Source organism: Rhinopithecus roxellana, chromosome 12, assembly GCF_007565055.1.
Source record: "Rhinopithecus roxellana isolate Shanxi Qingling chromosome 12, ASM756505v1, whole genome shotgun sequence".
NCBI classification, from domain to species: domain Eukaryota; kingdom Metazoa; phylum Chordata; class Mammalia; order Primates; family Cercopithecidae; genus Rhinopithecus; species Rhinopithecus roxellana.
In genome coordinates, this window is record NC_044560.1 from 30,338,385 (window position 1) to 30,357,014 (window position 18,630).

General features: G+C 43.2%; 1 protein-coding gene across 1 annotated transcript in view; it reads left to right on the top strand.

The window, feature by feature from the left end:
• The window catches only part of LOC104679143 (microtubule-actin cross-linking factor 1, isoforms 1/2/3/5-like), a 43,575-nt gene that overhangs the window by 10,355 nt on the left and 14,590 nt on the right, over positions 1-18,630 (top strand). Inside the window, exons 3-8 of the mRNA XM_030942316.1 lie at positions 2,594-2,809; positions 2,896-3,045; positions 9,301-9,534; positions 11,790-11,939; positions 13,093-13,326; positions 15,221-15,445. Coding sequence (XP_030798176.1) covers positions 2,594-2,809; positions 2,896-3,045; positions 9,301-9,534; positions 11,790-11,939; positions 13,093-13,326; positions 15,221-15,445 — 1,209 coding nt within the window. The remainder of the gene's footprint in view (positions 1-2,593; positions 2,810-2,895; positions 3,046-9,300; positions 9,535-11,789; positions 11,940-13,092; positions 13,327-15,220; positions 15,446-18,630) is intronic.

Here is an 18,630-nt window from a genome sequence, read left to right on the forward strand (position 1 = left end):
GCCGGGCGCGGTGGCTCAAGCCTGTAATCCCAGCACTTTGGGAGGCCGAGGCGGGCGGATCACGAGGTCAGGAGATCGAGACTATCCTGGCTAACACGGTGAAACCCCGTCTCTACTAAAAAAATACAAAAAACTAGCCGGGCGAGGTGGCGGGCGCCTGTAGTCCCAGCTACTCGGGAGGCTGAGGCAGGAGAATGCGTAAACCCGGGGGCGGATTTTGCAGTGAGCTGAGATCTGGCCACTGCACTCCAGCCTGGGTGACAGAGTGAGACTCCTTCTCAAAAAAAAAAAAAAAAAAAAAAAAAAAAAAAAAAAAAAAAAAAAAGAAGCATTAGACCTTTAGATTTTCAACTTACTTCACATAGCCTGGCAACTGCTCATGCCATGCACTAACAGAAGACTGGATCTTCATCCTCGAGGAAAGTAATTCAGAGTGTCTCTTGACTAGGGAGAGCAGCCATTTATTGAAGGTAAATATTCCATACAAAAATCAGTAGGATTAAACTGGAAGTTCACATACATACTGAATTTTGAGCTATATCCTTGCTCCCGCTATGGTTTGACCAGCCCAAGGAGAAGGACCTAATGGTACTGATATAAGTGGTTTCCCAACTGTATGGCCCAACTCCATCACCCTCAGTGAAGACTAAGCCAGTAGAGTTTGTAGTCAGCTTTTAGGGCATTAACTCTCCACGTGAGCATCTGGATAGCTTCTGTTACAAAAGGGAGAGGCTAAAACAAAGAAAAAGAAACTTGGACAAAATAGAGACTATTTAGGAAGAAAAACATACTCAGGGCCAGTCACAGTGGCTCATGCCTATAATCCCAGCCCTTTGTAGGGCCAAGACAAGAGGATTGCTTGAGCTCAGGAGTTTGAGACCATCCTGGGCAACATAGTAAGAATTAGCCAAGCCTGGTGGTGTACACCCTAGTCCCAGCCACTCAGGAAGCGGAGGCAGGAAGATTTGCCTGAGCCCAGGAGTTTGAGGTTTCATTGAGCTATGAATGCACCACTGCACTCCAGGCTGGGAGATGGAGTAAGACCCTGTCTTAAAAAAAAAGAAAGGGTCGGGCGCGGTGTCTCACACCTGTAATCCCAGCACTTTGGGAGGCCGCGGCGGGCAGATCACGAGGTCAGGAGATCGAGACCATCCTGGTGAACATGGTGAAACCCCGTCTCTACTGAAAATACAAAAAAATTAGCCAGGCGTGGTGGCGGGTGCCTATAGTCCCAGCTTCTAGGGAGGCTGAGGCAGGAGAATGGCGTTAACCCGGGAGGCGGCGGAGCTTGCAGTGAGCGGAGATCGCGCCACTGCACTCCAGCCTGGGCGACAGAGCGAGACTCTGTCTCAAAAAAAGAAAAAAAAAAAAACAGAAAGAAAAATATATTCAAAAGTACTACCATTTAAAGGACAAAAAATAAAATAGATTGGAAAAATCTAACTGGAGATCTCTGAAGAGCACCTGGAAACACTCTTCTCACAGAAACCAAAGGAGAAGGAGTCAGTCCTACTAACTGCCGCAGGGAGATTGAGTACAATGAAGACTAAAGGGGAGATTCAGCTCCTGAAAGTTATTGGTGATTTTGAACAGTTTCAGTGGAGTGATGGGATATAAACTAACTTGCAACTGGAATAAATGGGAGGTTGGAAGGTGGAAACAATTAATATAGATCATTCTTTCCAGAAGTCTTAGGTACAGGCAAGGAATGAGGTGGGACACTACTTGAAGGAAATGGATTGAAAGGAATGTTTTGAATGGGTTTTGGACTGAGGAGAAAGAACCAATTAAAAAAGAGAACTTGAAGTTAGAAGAGAGAGGAAGTGGTAACTGATAGAACCAGTCCCCTAAAAACATAGAAAGACAGCCTTGAGAGGGAGTGGCTATTTCACTGAAATTGGAGGTTAAGAGTTGTCATAGGATTGGAGTCACAATGAAGACAGATTGTAGTGGTTTACTGGTTCTCTCAATATTTAGTGTGTAGCCTTGGGTAGGATGGCTGAACCGGGGCTGCGGATGATGCGCCAAAGAACTATATCAAATTCTTCCACAGCTTATTTCTGGCTTCTGTGTTGAGGACTAGAATATTACAGACTAGATGAGTGGAAAAGCTGGTTGGGGATAGCTTTGTGTTCTTTGGTTCCATGACCCTGGAATTTAGAGTGGAAGAGTCATCCTTTGGGTTTATTTTGTAGCACATTAATTCTGCACAGCTGCTCCTTGGAGAAAGGCATAATGACACTCTCAGAGAGGCAGCAAGTTACAGTGGAGGGAGTACACTGCACTGAGTCAGAAAACCTGAATCCAAATCCTGGCTGTACTGCTTACCAGCTGGGTGACCTTGGACACTGTTCACATTTTTTTTAAAGCAATGAGACATCTCTTCTGTAAATCCAGAACAGTAACGTCTACCTTGCCTACCTCATGAATTAGTGATTGCGAGAACCAAGTAAATTAATGAAAGTACATAAAACATTTCTAAGCCCTAAAATGTGTGTAGACATGGGGTAAGAGAGAAATGTGTTCACAGCTGATTCCCAGAGGGTTTCAAACTAGTCTTGTTTTTATAGGTAACTCCACTTTATTCCCTCAGGTATTAGACAGGGAGTTAAAGGATCTGACCACCTTGGTCAGTCAGGAATTAGAGTGTGTGAATCAAATTATCATCAGCCAACCTCAAGAAGTTCCTGCTCAACTGTTGAAGGCTCTAGAGAAAGATGCCAAGAATCTTCAGAAGTCTCTCAGTTCTGTGAGTGACACTTGGAATTCCAGGTTACTCCACTTCCAGAATGCCGTGGAAATAGAAAAGGTAGCATTTTGCTTTTATTCATAAAAGCTCACAAAGTCTGGGTGGCTGGGAGATTTTCATAATGTGATTTGCCATTTATTTCTTAGACTAAAGTGTTAAATCAGCACACACAACTAGAAGGCAGACTTCAAGATATGAGAGCCTGGGTTGGCAATATCATTCTTATTCTGAACAGCAAGGCATCTAACAGTGAAACAGATGTTGACAACCTGAACCGCTGTCTCCAACAATATGAGGTAAACTCTCCACCCATTCTCAAGCATGTTTTACTTGTCCTTTGAGTTGTATCAATTTTATTTTCCTGCTAGGCAAACCAGTATCCATATTTATCTTTCTTTTTTTTTTTTTTTTTTTTGAGACGGAGTGTTGCTCTGTCGCCCAAGCTGGAGTGCAGTGGCACGTTCCCAGCTCACTCTAACCTCCGCCTCCCGAGTTCAAGTGATTCTCTTGCCTCAGCCTCCTGAGTAGCTGGGACTATAGGTACCTACCTCCACGCCTGGCTCATTTTGTACTTTTTAGTAGAGATGGGATTTCACCACGTTGGCCAGGCTGGTCTCAAACTCCGGACCTCAGGTGATCTGCCCACCTCGGCCTCCAAAGTGCTAGGATTACAGGTGTGAGCCACTGCACCTGGCCATTTATCTTTCTTAGAAAGATAAATTTCCAAGAAAGTCAGCTATGTTTAGGTTTTTAAATTATCATATCCCTGGCTGGGTGTGGCAGTTCACACCTGTAATACCAGCACTTTGGGAGGCCAAGGCAGGTGGATCACCTGAGGTCAGGAGTTCAAGACCAGCCTGGCCAACATGGTGAAACCCTGTCTCTACTAAAAATTCAAAAAAATTAGGCGGGCGGGGTGGCAGGTGCCTGTAATCCCAGCTACTTGGGAGGCTGAGGCAGGAGAATCGCTTGAACCCAGGAAGCGGAGGTTGCAGTGAGCCGAGATCACACCATTGCACTTTAGCCTGGGCAACAAGAATGAAACTCCGTTAAAAAAAAAAAAAATAGATCATATCCCCGGAGCTTCAGTGATTATGATCATTTCTCCCTTCAGCTGTTCTCTGAGATACCATCTACAGAATGACCTGTTATTATCAGTCTCATCTTCTCTTTCTAAATGAGCATCTAGGATCCATCCTTTGTTTCTCTTTTGACCGAGATCCAATCCTACATACACACACACACATACCAGTTTCAGGAGATCTTTTTGTTGTTGTTTGTACATGTACAGGTTTGTTATATAGGTAAACTGCATGTCATGGGGATTTGATGTCCAGATAATTTTATCACCTGGGTAATAAGCACAGTACCCAATAGGTATTTTTTCTGATCCTGTCTCTCCTCCCACCACCTCACTCTCAAGTAGGCCCCAGTATCTGTTGTTCACCTCCTAGTATCCATGTATTCTTGTTTAGCTTCCACTTATAAGTGAGAACATGCCATATTTGGCTTTCTGTTCCTGTGTTAGTTTACTTAGGATAATGGCCTCCAGCTCCATCCATATTGCTTTAAAGGATATGATCGCATTCTTTTGTATGGCTGGATAGTATTCCATAAAATGTGGTGTCCACATTTTCTTTATCCAGTCTACCATTGATGGGCATTTATGTTGATTCCATATCTTTGCTATTGTGAATAGTGCTATACGGAACATACACGTACATGTGTCTTTATGATAGAATGATTTATATTCCTTTGGATGTATACCCAATAATGGGATTGCTAGGTCAGATGGTATTTCTAAGTTCCTGTGAAATCGCTGCAGTGCTTTCCACCATGGCTAAATTCAGGAGAATTTTTGATTGGTTATTTAGAGCATGGGTTGGCAAACTTTTTTTTTTTTTTTTTTTTTTTTGAGACGGAGTCTCGCTTTGTTACTGAAGCTGGAGTGCAGTGGTGCGATCCCGGCTCACTGCAACCTCCATTCCCCTGCATCAGCCTCCCAAGTAGATGGGATTACAGGCACACACCATCGTGCCTGGCTAAATTTTTTGTATTTTCAATAGAGATGGGGTTTCACCATGTTACCCAGAGTGGTCTCAAATTCCTGACCTCAGGCAGTCTACCCACCTTGGCTTCCCAAAGTGCTGGGATTACAGGCATGAGCCACAGCGTCTGGCCAGCAAACTTTTTAAATAAAGGGCCAGATAATAAATATTATAGGCTTTATGAACCATATGCAAAAGACCTATTTCTGTTGCAATCACGCAAAATTAAAGCAGCCATAGATAGTACATAAACAAACGGCTATGGCTATGTTCCAATAAAACTTTATTTACAAAATCATGTGACAGGCCAGATTTTGCTTGGGGGCCATAGTTTGTTGACCCCCCTGCTCTAAAGAGATGCTTTTCTTCTTCTTAAGCCCCAGATTAATTGATTCTTTTTATTAGTCAATGAGAGAAAAGTTAGGACCATGAGATACATGTGAGCCAGAGAGTTTTCTCCCAAATATTGTTCTCTTTTTTGTTCTATTTAAGATTATATCAGGTATTACAGTGGTTTATCAGTCCTCTGCTATAGAGATCCCTCTCCTTCAACTTTTTAGAACGTCAAAACAGAACTAGAAATGACCCCTTCTTCTGTTCTGTCTTCTCCCTCTTCCCCAGTCTTAAGAGAAGCAGACATAAAGTTTGTCCATGATCAACCTTGTACACAATCTCATCCTCTTTATCACGTAAGAGTTGACCGGCCTCCTTTTTTTATACCCTTTATCCAAAGATATCACTGAGGGAGAGAGTTTCAGACTTTATTCAGGCTTTATCTGTTTGCTAAGATATTACAAAGAAGCAAGCATGAAAAAAATTCCTATGACATAGTATGAGATATAAAACATAGAGACATAGAGCATCTCATACATTGGTGCCCTCCCCTAGTTATAACATACGAATCCTCTTGTCGGCAGAAAACAGTCTGAGCCTTGTTTTCCCAGTGATAGTTTCCTAAATTATTATGTTCACAGAGGAAGGAAGCTTCGTCTTATTGTTAGCAGCGGCAAATTCATGTGAGTCTCCAATAGCTCGGTTCTTGCCTCCTCACGCGAAAGAATTTGACCAAGGGGCATAAGGCAGAGGGAGAGACTGAGGCAAGTTTTAGAGCAGGAGTGAAAGTTTATTTAAAAGTTTTAGGGCTGGGCACGGTGGCTTACGCCTGTGATCCCAGCACTTTAGGAGGCCAAGGCGGGCAGATCATGAGGTCAGGAAATCGAGACCATCCTGGCTAACACGGTGAAACCCCGTCTCTACTAAAATACAAAAAATTAGCCGGGTGTGTTGGCAGGCGCCTGTAGTCCCAGCTGCAGGCGCCTGTAGTCCCAGCTACTTGGGAGGCTGAGGCAGGAGAATGGCGTGAACCCAGGAGGTGGAGCTTGCAGTGAGCCGAGATTGTGCCACTGTACTCCAGCCTGGGTGACAGAGCAAGACTCTGTCTCAAAAAAAAAAACCAAAATTAGCCGGGCGTGGTGGCACATGCCTGTTATCTCAGCTACTCATGAGGCTGAGGCAGGAGAATCTCTTGAACCCGGGAGGCAGAGGTTGTGGTGAGCTGAGATTGCACCATTGCACTCCAACCTGGGCAACAAGAGGGCAATTCCATGTCAAAAATAAAACTCCGTCTCAAAAAATAAAAAATAAAAAAAGTTTTAGGGCTGAGCGTGGTGGCTCATGCCTATAATCCCAACACTTTGGGAGGCCAAGGCGGGAGGATCACCTGAAGCTCAGGATTTCAAGAGCAGCCTAGCCAACATGGTGAAACCCCGTCTCTACTGAAAACAAAATACAAAATTAACTGGGCATGGTGGCGGGCGCCTGTAATCCCAGTTACTTGAGAGCCTGAGGCAGGAGAATCGCTTGAACCCAGAAGGTAGAGATTGCAGTGAGCTGAGATCATGCCACTGGACTCCAGCCTGGATGACAGAGTGCGACTGTGTCTTAAAAAAAAAAAAGTTTAGAGCAGGAATGAAAGGAAGTAAAGTACACTTGGAAGAGGGCCAAACGGGCAACTTGAGAGATCCAAGCGTGTTGTCTGTCCTTTAACTTGGCGTTTTATATGTTGGCATGCTTCAAGGGATTATGTTTTTCCTCCCCTGGTTCTTCCCTTGGGGTGGGCTGTCTGCATGTGCAGTGACCTGCCAGCACTTGGGAGGGGTCGCACGCGCAGGGTGTTTCCTGAAGTTGTATACGTGCTCACTTGAGGCGTTTCTCCCTTACCAGTCGAGCGTTCCTAGAAGTAGTTCATATACCAATTTAAAGACCGCCACTTTGCCTCTTAGTGTGCATGCTTGAGCCCACTTGCCCAGCTCCTGAGATCTTATCGGGAAGCTGCTAATCACCAGCTTTACGTGTTTTCTATCTATTAAGAGCATGCCTTTCTCTGTTGCCGACTACAACCAATTATTATTTTAGAGAGATGGTTGAACAACCACCTGACCATCACCTGATGGTCACCTGACATTCTTGGAGGTGGCCATCAGGTGATGTGTAGGTGGGCAGGGCCTCTCATGCCCTGCTCATGTCTGCCTAACTACCTACTGTAACATTATGATAAATATTCAAGAAGCCGTTTCTGCCTGCTTTGCAGGATTGACTACTCTCAATTGATCTACTCTCAGTTTCAAAGTGATGGAGATCCAGTATAACATAACTGATAATCACTGAGTGTTTGTAGGAAGATTACTTGCTTTTAATAGTCTGAAAATAGATTATTTTACTGTTTGGATAGTTTTTACTACTTTAAGGGAAAAATACAACTATAACCTGAGTGTAATCTTTCACAGTTTTAAAAATAGTATGAACAGCATCATTTACTCAAAAAATGAAAATTTAGGCTGGGTGTGGTGGCTCATGCCTGTAATCCCAACACTTTGGGAGACTGAGTGGAAGGATCGCTTGAGCCCAGCAGTTCAAGACCAGCCTGGGCAATGTAGTGAGACACCATGTCTAGAGATAATTTTAAAAATTAGCTGGGCATGGTGGTGCACACCTGTGGTCCCAGCTACTTAGAAGGCTGAGGTGAGAGGATTGCTTGAGCCTGGGAGGTCCAGGCTGCAGTGAGCTTTGTATGCATCACTGCACTCCAACCTGGGTGACAGCAAGATCCTGTCTCAAAAAACAAAAATTTTAGCAAATCACAAACAAATTATGTATTTTCTCAGTACTGGCCTACCAGTAACTCATTGCTGGACGGATACAAATAGATATTTGAACCTAAGAAAGTACAATTAGATACATCTCAGATCAGAAATTCATGTTATATTTTCCAAAACTTTTTGAAGTTTGAAAACTTTATGGCCAGGCGGGGTGACTCACGCCTGTAATCTCAGCACTTTGGGAGGCCAAGGAGGGCGGATCACTTGAGGCCAGGAGTTCAAGACAAGCCTGGCCAACATGGCAAAACCCTGTCTCTACTAAAAATACAAAAAATTAGCTGGGCATGGTGGTGCGCACCTGTAGGCCCAGCTACTCAGAAGGTGGAGGCACAAGAATTGCTTGAACCAGTGAGGCAGAGGTTGCAATGAGCCGAGATTGTACCACTGCACTCCAGCCTGGGCAACAGAGCAAGACTCTGTTTCAAAAAAAAAAGACCAAGTGCAGTGGCTCACACCTCTAATCCCAACACTTTGGGAGGCTGAGGTGGGCAGATCAAAAGGTCAGGAGATCGAGACCATCCTGGCTAACACAGTGAAACCCCTTCTCTACTAGAAGTACAAAAAATTAGCCAGGCGTGGTGGCGGGCGCCTGTAGTCCCAGCTACTTGGGAGGCTGAGGCGGGAGAATGGCATGAACCCGGGAGGCAGAGCTTGCAGTAAGCCAAGATCGTGCCACTGCACTCCAGCCTGGGCAACAGAGCGAGACTCCATCTCAAGAAAAAAAAAGTCTCTCTCACTTTGAGTCTCTCCAAACTCCTCATAAATTATAATTAAGTTTCCTTTACTGGACCTACCTTGATTTCCAAATGCAGTAAGCAGCTCTATTGTTTATGCTAGCATAATTATACTATTGCTAATCCAAAATATCTGTGAATTTATTTTTTTTTATTTTTTATTTTTTTGAGATGGAGTTTCACTCTGTCGCCCAGGCTGGAGTGCAGTGGCGCAGTCTCGGCTTACTGCAAGCTCCACCTCCCGGGTTCACGCCATTCTCCTGCCTCAGCCTCCCAAGTAGCTGGGACTACAGGCGCCCGCCACCACGCCCTGCTAATTTTTTGTACTTCTAGTAGAGAAGGGGTTTTCACCGTGTTAGCCAGGATGGTCTCGATCTCCTGACCTTGTGATCCACCCACCTCGGCCTCCCAAAGTGCTGGGATTACAGGCATGAGCCACCATGCCTAGCCAAGAGAGACTTTAATTCTAGTTTGGCCCTAGAATCATTAGTGCCAGTTATGAGAGTACAGGAAATTAGCCTCTCTGATTCTGTTGGTTTTCTTCATGGACTGAGAAATGGAAGAATCATGGTTTTGTTTTGCTTTTTGTTTCCTTTTTCCACTTACCTTAGGATTTGAAACAGCCCATGGCTGAAAGGAAATCTCAGCTGGATGCTCTTGCTTTTGATGTTCAGTTCTTTATCTCGGAACATGCCCAGGACTTGTCCCCTCAGCAGAATCGACAGATGCTGAGGCTTCTGAATGAACTGCAGAGGTCCTTCCAGGAAATTTTGGAACAGACTGCAGCTCAGGTGGATGCCTTGCAGGGCCATCTTCAACAGATGGAGCAGGAGGCCCTGGTGAAGGTCAGACTGAACCAGCAGCTGGGCTCAGTTTGTCTGTGGGGATGTCCTCTGTCATTGGGTTTTCTGGCCAGACTCTGTGCATCATGATTGCAGGAGCTTGGGTTTACCAGTTTTGAAATTTCATGTCATGCAGGCCAGTATGGTTCTAGTCCAGGAGGCACCTGTTCTGGCTGTTTTTCTTGCCATGTCTTTGGTTTTATGTATGTGTGAGAGAATGTATGTGTTGACATGTGTATACATATGCAAGTGTTTTCTTTTAGTGAGACTTTTCCTTCACTGCATCTCATTGTCTCTGACTTTCAAATGAAAATCATGTTATCTAGTCCTTTCCCTACTTTACTTTCTCCTTTAGCATTGTTTTGAGGGCTCGTAAGAACATCTAGATACTCTGAGCTCTTGAGGAGAAGCGTTCTGAAATTAGTTTCATTCTATTTAATCTATTTCAAATGATTTACAGTAAGGTTCCCTGACAATCCTTAAGTGGCTGAGAAGGAAATTTTTATTAGAATTGTATTAATTTTTGGCTCTTTAAAAATTAATATTATTTTCTTGCACCTTTCCTCACACAGTAGTGCCCAGTGCTTATTCAATCATGGAAAACAGTATGTAGAAGCAGGCATGATACTAAAACAAACAAACAATCAAAAAACTAACCATCCTACCATCTTCCATCACAACTCACTTCTTGCAAAGCTCAGCTCAACATAATTGCATTAATAATAACATTAAAACCTTAGAATACCTAGAATGATGTTCATGCCATTTCTGCTATTTGAGTAGTAAGTTGGCATATAACAAGATGATATTAGAGTTGTCATTATCACCATAAAATTTGTCTCAAGGGCTCCTTTATTAAATATTGTGCAAAAAATTGAGCTTTTGAGTCAGACTTTAAGGGAATTAGGGTAGTTTGTGCCGTATGTCCCCTTTTACTGTCTCATTTTTTCAACTGTATTGAAATTGAGATATACTAATGGAAAGCCTTAGGTTACCTTCGAAAACTGAGCATGTGCAATGCTCTCATTCGGGAGTTTATATACCATGATATAACCTTTGGATAATTAATGAAGTAAAATTCGTCTGAGCCACCTTAAGACAAGACCCAGCCCAGATTCAGGGTAGACGCCTGAGCTGCAGCAGGTGATAGAACTGCATGTGAACATTCTCCCTGAGCATGTAATTAATTCCACAATGCTTATTAACCTTGTTTTTGTCAGAAATGCTCTGCTTCTCTCAATATTTCCCCTGAATGTGTGTGTATGTCTCTGTGTTAACTTGTTGCTTTGCTTTTTTCAGATTCAGTCTGCACCCATCCTAACCCATGAAGATCCTGTTTTACAGCTGAAGAGCTCTTAGGAGTTCTCTTCCAGAGCCCTTCTATTTGTCCTAAAGAGGGGGAGAGAGGGCCAGTTGGGCACCTGTTTGTAAGTGCAGGTGACTAAAGCGCCATCAGAAGGTAGAAACTGGTGGAAAATGGTTTTAGAAGGATGGTCAGGAGAACACATCATGCTCAATTGCTCAGTCAGGTGCTTCAATGTCATACAACTGAGATAAAATCTAGAGAAAGGATCAGGCACAGAAACATATTCCCTCTCTCTCCTTGGGCCCGACCTGTTCCTTTGATATTAGTGTAGACACCTAAAGGACTGAGCCAGTTGCTATTCTTGGGCACTTTCCTTCTCAAAATAGCCAAATCTAGCCCTTCATGCCTGGCATGTAATCATTTATTTAATGAGTCTCTGGATTGATGAGATATTTGATTTATAAAGTCAGCTCAATTATTAAGAAGCTCAATTAACTTATGAATTATCCAGGTCTTTGATTTTTCTTTCTACTCCAATTCTTCTACTTTTGCATATTATGTAGCAAGTCTCTGGTTCTAGTGGAGGAATTGATCAGAACCACTGATTTATTATCATTACCATTATCGTGTGGATTTCAAGAATCTGGGCTCTTTCTTCTCTATTTCCAAAGATAATAACAGCAGTCTGGTGAAGGAGCCCCAAACCAAAACCTGAACTAGAAGCATTCTCATAATTATCCTGATTATTATCCAATCCATAGACCCAGATCGATGGACTGTCCAAATGAGGGGAGCTTTCCGAATATGACTTCTGTGTCTTTTCCTATTCTAGTCTCCCATCAACGTTTCCATCCTTGAGATATAACCTTCTTGTTTTACATTTCAGGGAGTTTCTTGTATTTGTAAAATGTGAATTAGTAAATGTTTTTTGACCCCTTTGCATTTTAATTAGACCCTGCAGAAACAACAAAATACCTGTCACCAGCAACTGGAGGATCTTTGCAGTTGGGTAGGACAGGCAGAAAGAGCACTGGCAGGCCACCAAGGCAGAACCACCCGGCAGGATCTCTCTGCTTTGCAGAAGAACCAAAGTGACTTGAAGGTCAGTGTGAACCCATCAGTTTTGACACAAAGTCTCACTCTATCGCTCAGGCTGGAGTACAGTGGCATTATCTTGGTTCACTGCAGCTTCGACCTCCTGGGCTCAGGCAATCCTCCCACCTCAGCCTACCCAGGGGCTGGGACAAAGTCATGAGCCACTATGTCCTCATTTTTTATTTATTTTGTAGAGATGGGGTATCACGATGTTGCCAGAGCTGGTCTCGAACTCTGGGCTCAAGCAATCCTCCTACTTTGGCCTTAGCCTCTCAAAATGTTAGGATAACGGGAGTGAGCCACCATGCCTGGCGATGTTTTCATTCCTTCGACAAATATTTAGTGCTTAAGGGTTAGCAATAATGGTAAACAGACATCATCCCTGGCCTTGTGAAGCACACAGTCTAGCAGGGCATACAGAAATTTTACAGATTATTTTAAAAATGAACATAAAATTATTAACTGTTATATCTGTGAAGGAAAACTCATATGAGAACATATAGCAGAGAGACCCAATCTAGAGTAGAATTTCAGAAAAGATTATCTTGAAGAATTGTCACCTAAACTTGAGAAATGAAAGATATGTAGGGGTTAATGCATGAAGAGGTAGGAGGAGGAAGAGAACATACCAGGCAGAGGCTTATGTATTGGTCTTGAGATGGGAATGGTATTGAGCACAACATACTCAAGAGCTGAAAGAAAGCTAGTTCAACTGGACTGCAAAGAATAAGAGGAAAATTAGGGAAAGTTGAAGTTGGAGGGTTAAGTGGCACCTATATCACACAGGACCCTGTAGGCCACATTAAGGATGAAGAGTGATACCCAAGAGAGTATAAAGGCCCATCAGGCCTCAACTGTGCTAAGATCATGTCAACAATTCTTTATGGAAAGAATGATCCCTTTGAGGATAATGCATTGCAAAATGAAAAATCTCTCATGCTTATGTTTGTGGACAACCTTCTTTTTGGCTTCACTAAATACTTGCTTAGAAAATGAAATAAAATTTCTTTGCATTGATTTAAGCCTAAACCTGAAAAAAATTGTAGTCAGGGACTATATACAGGACTATATGTCATCCTAGCCACTCCATCTTTATACCATTAGAGGACTTAGAAGCACGAAAGTTGAAGGCTCTGCCATTCCTATTTTCTTGTGTTAAGGATTTACAGGATGACATTCAGAATCATGCCACCTCATTTGCCGCTGTTGTCAAGGACATTGAGGGGTTCATGGACGAGAATCAGACCAAGCTGAGCCCACATGAGTTGACAGCTCTTCAGGAAAAGCTTCGTCAGGCTAAGGAGCAATATGAGGCACTCCGGGAACAGACACGGGTGGCCCAGAAGGAGCTGGAGGAAGCAGTGACCTCTGCCTTACAGCAGGAGACTGAAAAGGTAATAAACTGCTATGACACTTGATAGTTTTCAAAAAAGAATTTTGGTACCAACACAAAAGACAATGAGGGGAAAACAGTCTTATAGCACGCACAGAATCATGAGAAAGGGCTACTTCAGGAGCTAGTCTGGTTTTTGTTTTTTGAGACGGAATCTCTGTCACCCAGGCTGGAGTGCAGTGTCATGATCTCGGCTTACTGCAACCTCTGCCTGCCAGGTTCAAGTGATTCTCGTGCCTCAGCCTCCTGAGTAGCTGGGACTACAGGCGCATGCCACCACACCCAGCTAAATTTGTATTTTTAGTAGAGTTTAGGGTTTCAGCATGTTGACCAGGCTGGTCTCAAACTCCTGACCTCAAGTGATTCTCCTGCCTCGGCCTCTCAAAGTGCTGGGATTACAGGTGTGAGCCACTGTGCCGGCCAAATGACGTATTTCAATATGAATCTAGACTGGTGATCTAAGAGTACTAGGGAAAAATATCTATGAAGTCTTAGTGAGCCAAAAGTTGTCCCTGAACTGCCTCTGTAGTTACAGTGGGAATCGTGGCACTGGGATAAACCACAGAGAAGCCAAAGTCTCAAATGGTCTTCTGCACCCCACTCAACACTGGCGGATTTAATTTGAATCTTTTGTTTAGCCTTGGATGCAGACACTAATGAGGAAAGTAGAGAACATGGAAAAGAAAAATAAATTACCTGAAGATGAATTTTTTTTTTTTTTTTTGAGACAGAGTCTCGCTCTGTCGCCCAGGCTGGAGTACAGTGGTGCAATCTCGGCTCACTGCAAGCTCTGCCTCCCAGGTTCACGCCATTCTCATGCCTCAGCCTCCCGAGTAGCTGGGACTACAGGCGCCTGCCACCTTGCCCGGCTAATTTTTTGTATTTTTTTTTAGTAGAGACGGGGTTTTACCATGTTAGCCAGGATGGTCTCGATCTCGTGACCTCGTGATCTGCCCGCCTCAGCCTCCCGAAGTGCTGGGATTACAGGCGTGAGCCACTGTGCCCAGCCCTGGAGATGAATTTTGAAATAGATAAATATATAACTTGGCATAACCTATTTAATTTATTAAAATACATGTAGACCCAGTAAATAGAATTTCAAAGGCAAGTTGAAGAATTAAATGTTTCCCTATAGCCTCAGGTGAGAGAAAAAATTTAAAAAGAGCTACATGTTCTGTTTAGTTGAGGAAAGGATGAAAGAAGTTTGTCTTTCCTTTAGGAAAGAGCAGCCAGGTAATTGGATGTGACCGTGCTATTTCTTACCCTACCAAGCCAGTCCAGCACTTCTGTGTACCTTGAAAGATTCTGTGAAGCATTGCTGAGGTGACAGGACTAAATGATCTCTTAATAAAATATTTCTGAATCCTAAGATTTGTTTTGTTTTGAGACAGAATATTGCTGTGTCACCCAAGCTGGAGTGCAGTGGCACGATCTTGGCTCACTGCATCCTCCACCTCCCAGGTCCAAATGATATTCGTGCCTCAGCCTCCTGAGTAGCTGGGTCTACAGGTGTGCACCACCACACCCAGATAATTTTTTGTATTTTTAGTAGAGATGGGGTTTCACCATGTTGACCAGGCTGGTCTCAAACTCCTGATCCTCAGGTGATCCACCAGGCCTCCCAAAGTGCTGGGATAACAGGCATGAGCCACTATGTCCTGCCTCTTTTTTTTTGTTTTTTAAGCAGTAAGATATAATGAAATGTAGAGATATTTTTAATAATTTTTCAAAAGATTTTAAAAGATGTGAATTCTCTTTTGTATGTGCAAAGACTGTTTATACCCAGTCTTAGAATTAGCATAAAATTATCTCCTCCCCTTTACCCCATTGCTTAACCTGTGGTTGTATGATTGAGTATGTAAAGCCTTCTCACTAGACAACCTCTGTGACTTCAGAGTAAAGCAGCAAAGGAACTGGCAGAGAACAAGAAGAAAATCGATGCTCTCCTGGATTGGGTAACTTCGGTAGGATCATCTGGTGGACAGCTGCTGACCAACCTTCCAGGAATGGAGCAGCTCTCGAGAGCTAGTTTGGAGAAAGGAACCTTGGACACCACTGATGGTTACATGGGGGTGGATCAAGCCCCAGAGAAACTGGACAAGCACTGTGAGAAGATTAAGGTAAGGGTGTTAGCTTATCCTCACTATGCTAGAGAAATCTCTCCTGCCCTGAGCAAGTAACCACAATCACCTTGCCCCTAAATCCAGTGAGAACCTCTCAGTTTGTGTCTTCTTTGGTGTCTCAGCAGCTTTGACACTGTTGGCCACTTCTTGAAATACTTTGTCCCTTGGTTTCCATACTACTACTTTGCCCTGACCATCTTTCTTACTTTCCCCTGGCCAGCTTTTCAAATACTGATGTTTCCAGGTGTATCCTAGGCCCTCATTTTATCTTTCAGAACATACTTTCCTTGGGCAGTCTCATCTACTCACAACACTGTAATTGCCATTTGCACTAATTAATTCTGTGTATGCATTTCCTTCTAGCCCTGATTCCTGTCCTGAGCGTCAAACCAGTATATAAATCTGTCTGCCTATTTGCAACTTGAGCCCACAAGCACATCAGCCTGAAAATGGAACTCCTGTTTCCTGTGATACTCCTCCCACAATCAAACATTCTCTTTCCTTTATTCCCACTTCATTGTCTGAACTGGACATCATCCTAGATTCCATTCTCTCTCTCAATCTCCCACGTCAAATCAGGCATCAGATCTCACGCCAATTATATTTCTTTCAAAGTCAGCTACACTTCTTCATGTTTATTGAGATATTATTGTAGTTTAGAACCACTATCTGCTTTCACTGGTATTATTATAGTAGCTTCTACTGGTCTTCTTGCCTCTTGGTTTTTACCTTCCAGTCCATTCTCCTTACTACTAAGGAGTCGTTCTAAAATGCTGTATCCTTGCTTAACCCTTTTTATGATTACCTGTTGCCCTCAAGATTACATGGTTAACTCTCCTCTCAGCCCCTACCCACTGGGATCTAGTCTACTTATTTGGCCTTATCTGTCACCTTCCTTTATACTTGAGCATCTGCTTATATTGATTCCTTTCAGTTTCTTGGCTAAACTGTGCTCTCACTTTCCTCTGGGCCTTTATATGCTCTTGGAACTTACTTGCTTCTCCATTGCATAAAGTAAGGGAGGGGCCCAGCTATTGGTTAATTTTTACTCATTCTTCAGATCTCAGCTTAGAGTTCACTTCCTCTAGGAAGCCCATATTCATCACCACTCACTCACCAAAGTTAGGGTATATATTCCCCCTATATGCTCTTCTTTCTCTCTCTCTCTTTTTTTTTTTTTTTTTTTTTTTTTTAAGACAGAGTCTTGCTCTGTTACCCAGGCTGGAGTGCAGTAGCATGATCTCGGCTCATCGCAACCTCCATCCCCTGGAGTCAAGCGATTCTTATGCATCAGCCTCCCAAGTAGTTAGGATTACAGGCACGTGCCACCATGCCTAGCTAAGTTTTGTATTTTTAGTAGAGATGGGGTATCACTATGTTGGCCAGACTGGTCTCAAACTCCTGACCTCGGGTGATTTGCTCACCTTCCAAAGTGCTGGGATTACAGGTGCCCAGCCTATAAGCTCCTCTTACACCCTTTCCTACTTTGTAACATTTCTCATTCTATATTGTTTTGTTGTCTGTATTGCCCTCTAGATGCTAGGCTTGAAAACACGCACTGTTTCTTACAGGCTTCCTGTTCTGTAACAAAACAAAACAAAACAGCAGAAGTCACTTCTTACCGTTTATTGCTACTCATTTATTTATTCATTTAGCAATGACTGAATAGCTGCCATATGCCAGGAATTAGAAATAAGCCAGTGAGTCAACCCAGTAAACCATCTTCAAGGGCATCAACTGGCGTATACAGGGACATTCTATTGAATGATTGAAAGAAGATTACATATTTAGGACACTTACAACACAGGGATCATATATTTTAGTGGTGGCACCTTTGTAGAAAGAATATTGGCTTAGTTGGAATACTTGTGTTGAGTGGCCTGTGTGGACCATTGTCATATTTTATATTAATAGGATTTCTGCCTCTTGCATTACGCTTTTGGAAGGTCCATCATAATGTGTTCCCCAAAGCCCTGATAGTCTTATAAGAGGACAGAGCAAAAATGGTTCTGCTGTCATAGGGCGCTTCTGACACCTTTTGCTGGCAGCAGTCAACCTAACCAAGTGGTATCTCCCTTCCAGGAAGGAAACTGCCTTATGGGTAGGTGAGTTGGAGGGTGAGAATGGAGGACACCTGAGTGATATACAGACAAAGCTCTAGTACTGTTCCTGTTTCACTATCTAATTGAGCAAGATATATTTGTCATTCCAGCTTTCTTTTTTTTCCTTCTGCTTTTTTTTTTACTTTTCTTTTTTTTTTTTTTTTTTTTTTGTTTTTAGACAGAGTCTCAGTCTGTCACCAGGCTGGAGTGCAGTAGCACAATCTCAGCTCACTGCAACCTCCGCCTCCCGGGTTCAAGCCATTCTCCTGCCTTAGCCTCTCGAGTAGCTGGGATTACAGGCGCACACCACCATGCCCAGCTAATTTTTGTATTTTTAGTAGAGACGGAGTTTCACCATGTTGGCCAGCATGGTCTCGATCTCTTGACCTCGTGATCCACCCGCCTTGGCCTCCCAAAGTTCTGGGATTAGAGGCATGAGCCACTGCGCTCAACTGTTTTTTCTTTTGTAAAGAGATGAGGCCTCACTTTGCCACCCAGGCTGAAGTGCAGTGGTACGATCATAGCTCACTGTAACCTTCAAGTCCTGAGCTCCAGTAATCCTCTCAAGTAGCTAGGACTACAGGTGTGCACCCACCATGCCTCATTCATTTTTTTTTTTTTTTTTTTTTTTTTTTTTTTAAGAGACAGTTTTGCTATGTTGTTGCTCAGGCTGGTCTCGAAAACCTAGCTTCAACCTCCTAGTCACTCAGCTTTCTTGAAATGATGTGGGAAGCTGAGGCGATCAGGTTGCTGTTGATACAGGCTAAAAGTAGACGATGCTCAGTAGTCCTTCTCTAAGTAGTGGCATAAACAGTATAGGTAGTCAGGAATACTGACAACTCCCACTGTCTTCTAGACTCGGGAAGAACATCTTATGTTTCAAAACAGAAACTCACAGCTCTCCTCAAAGAACTCATATTCCATTGGAATAGAAAGAAGTTCTGTTTATAAGCACATAGACAAAGTACATACAAATAGAAAGTACCAATTACTTATTATTACCCAGAAATACAGTTTACTCTCTAATTATCGAATTAATTTTCCATGGCCTTTCCTAGTAGGGACAGTCTTCATGGACAC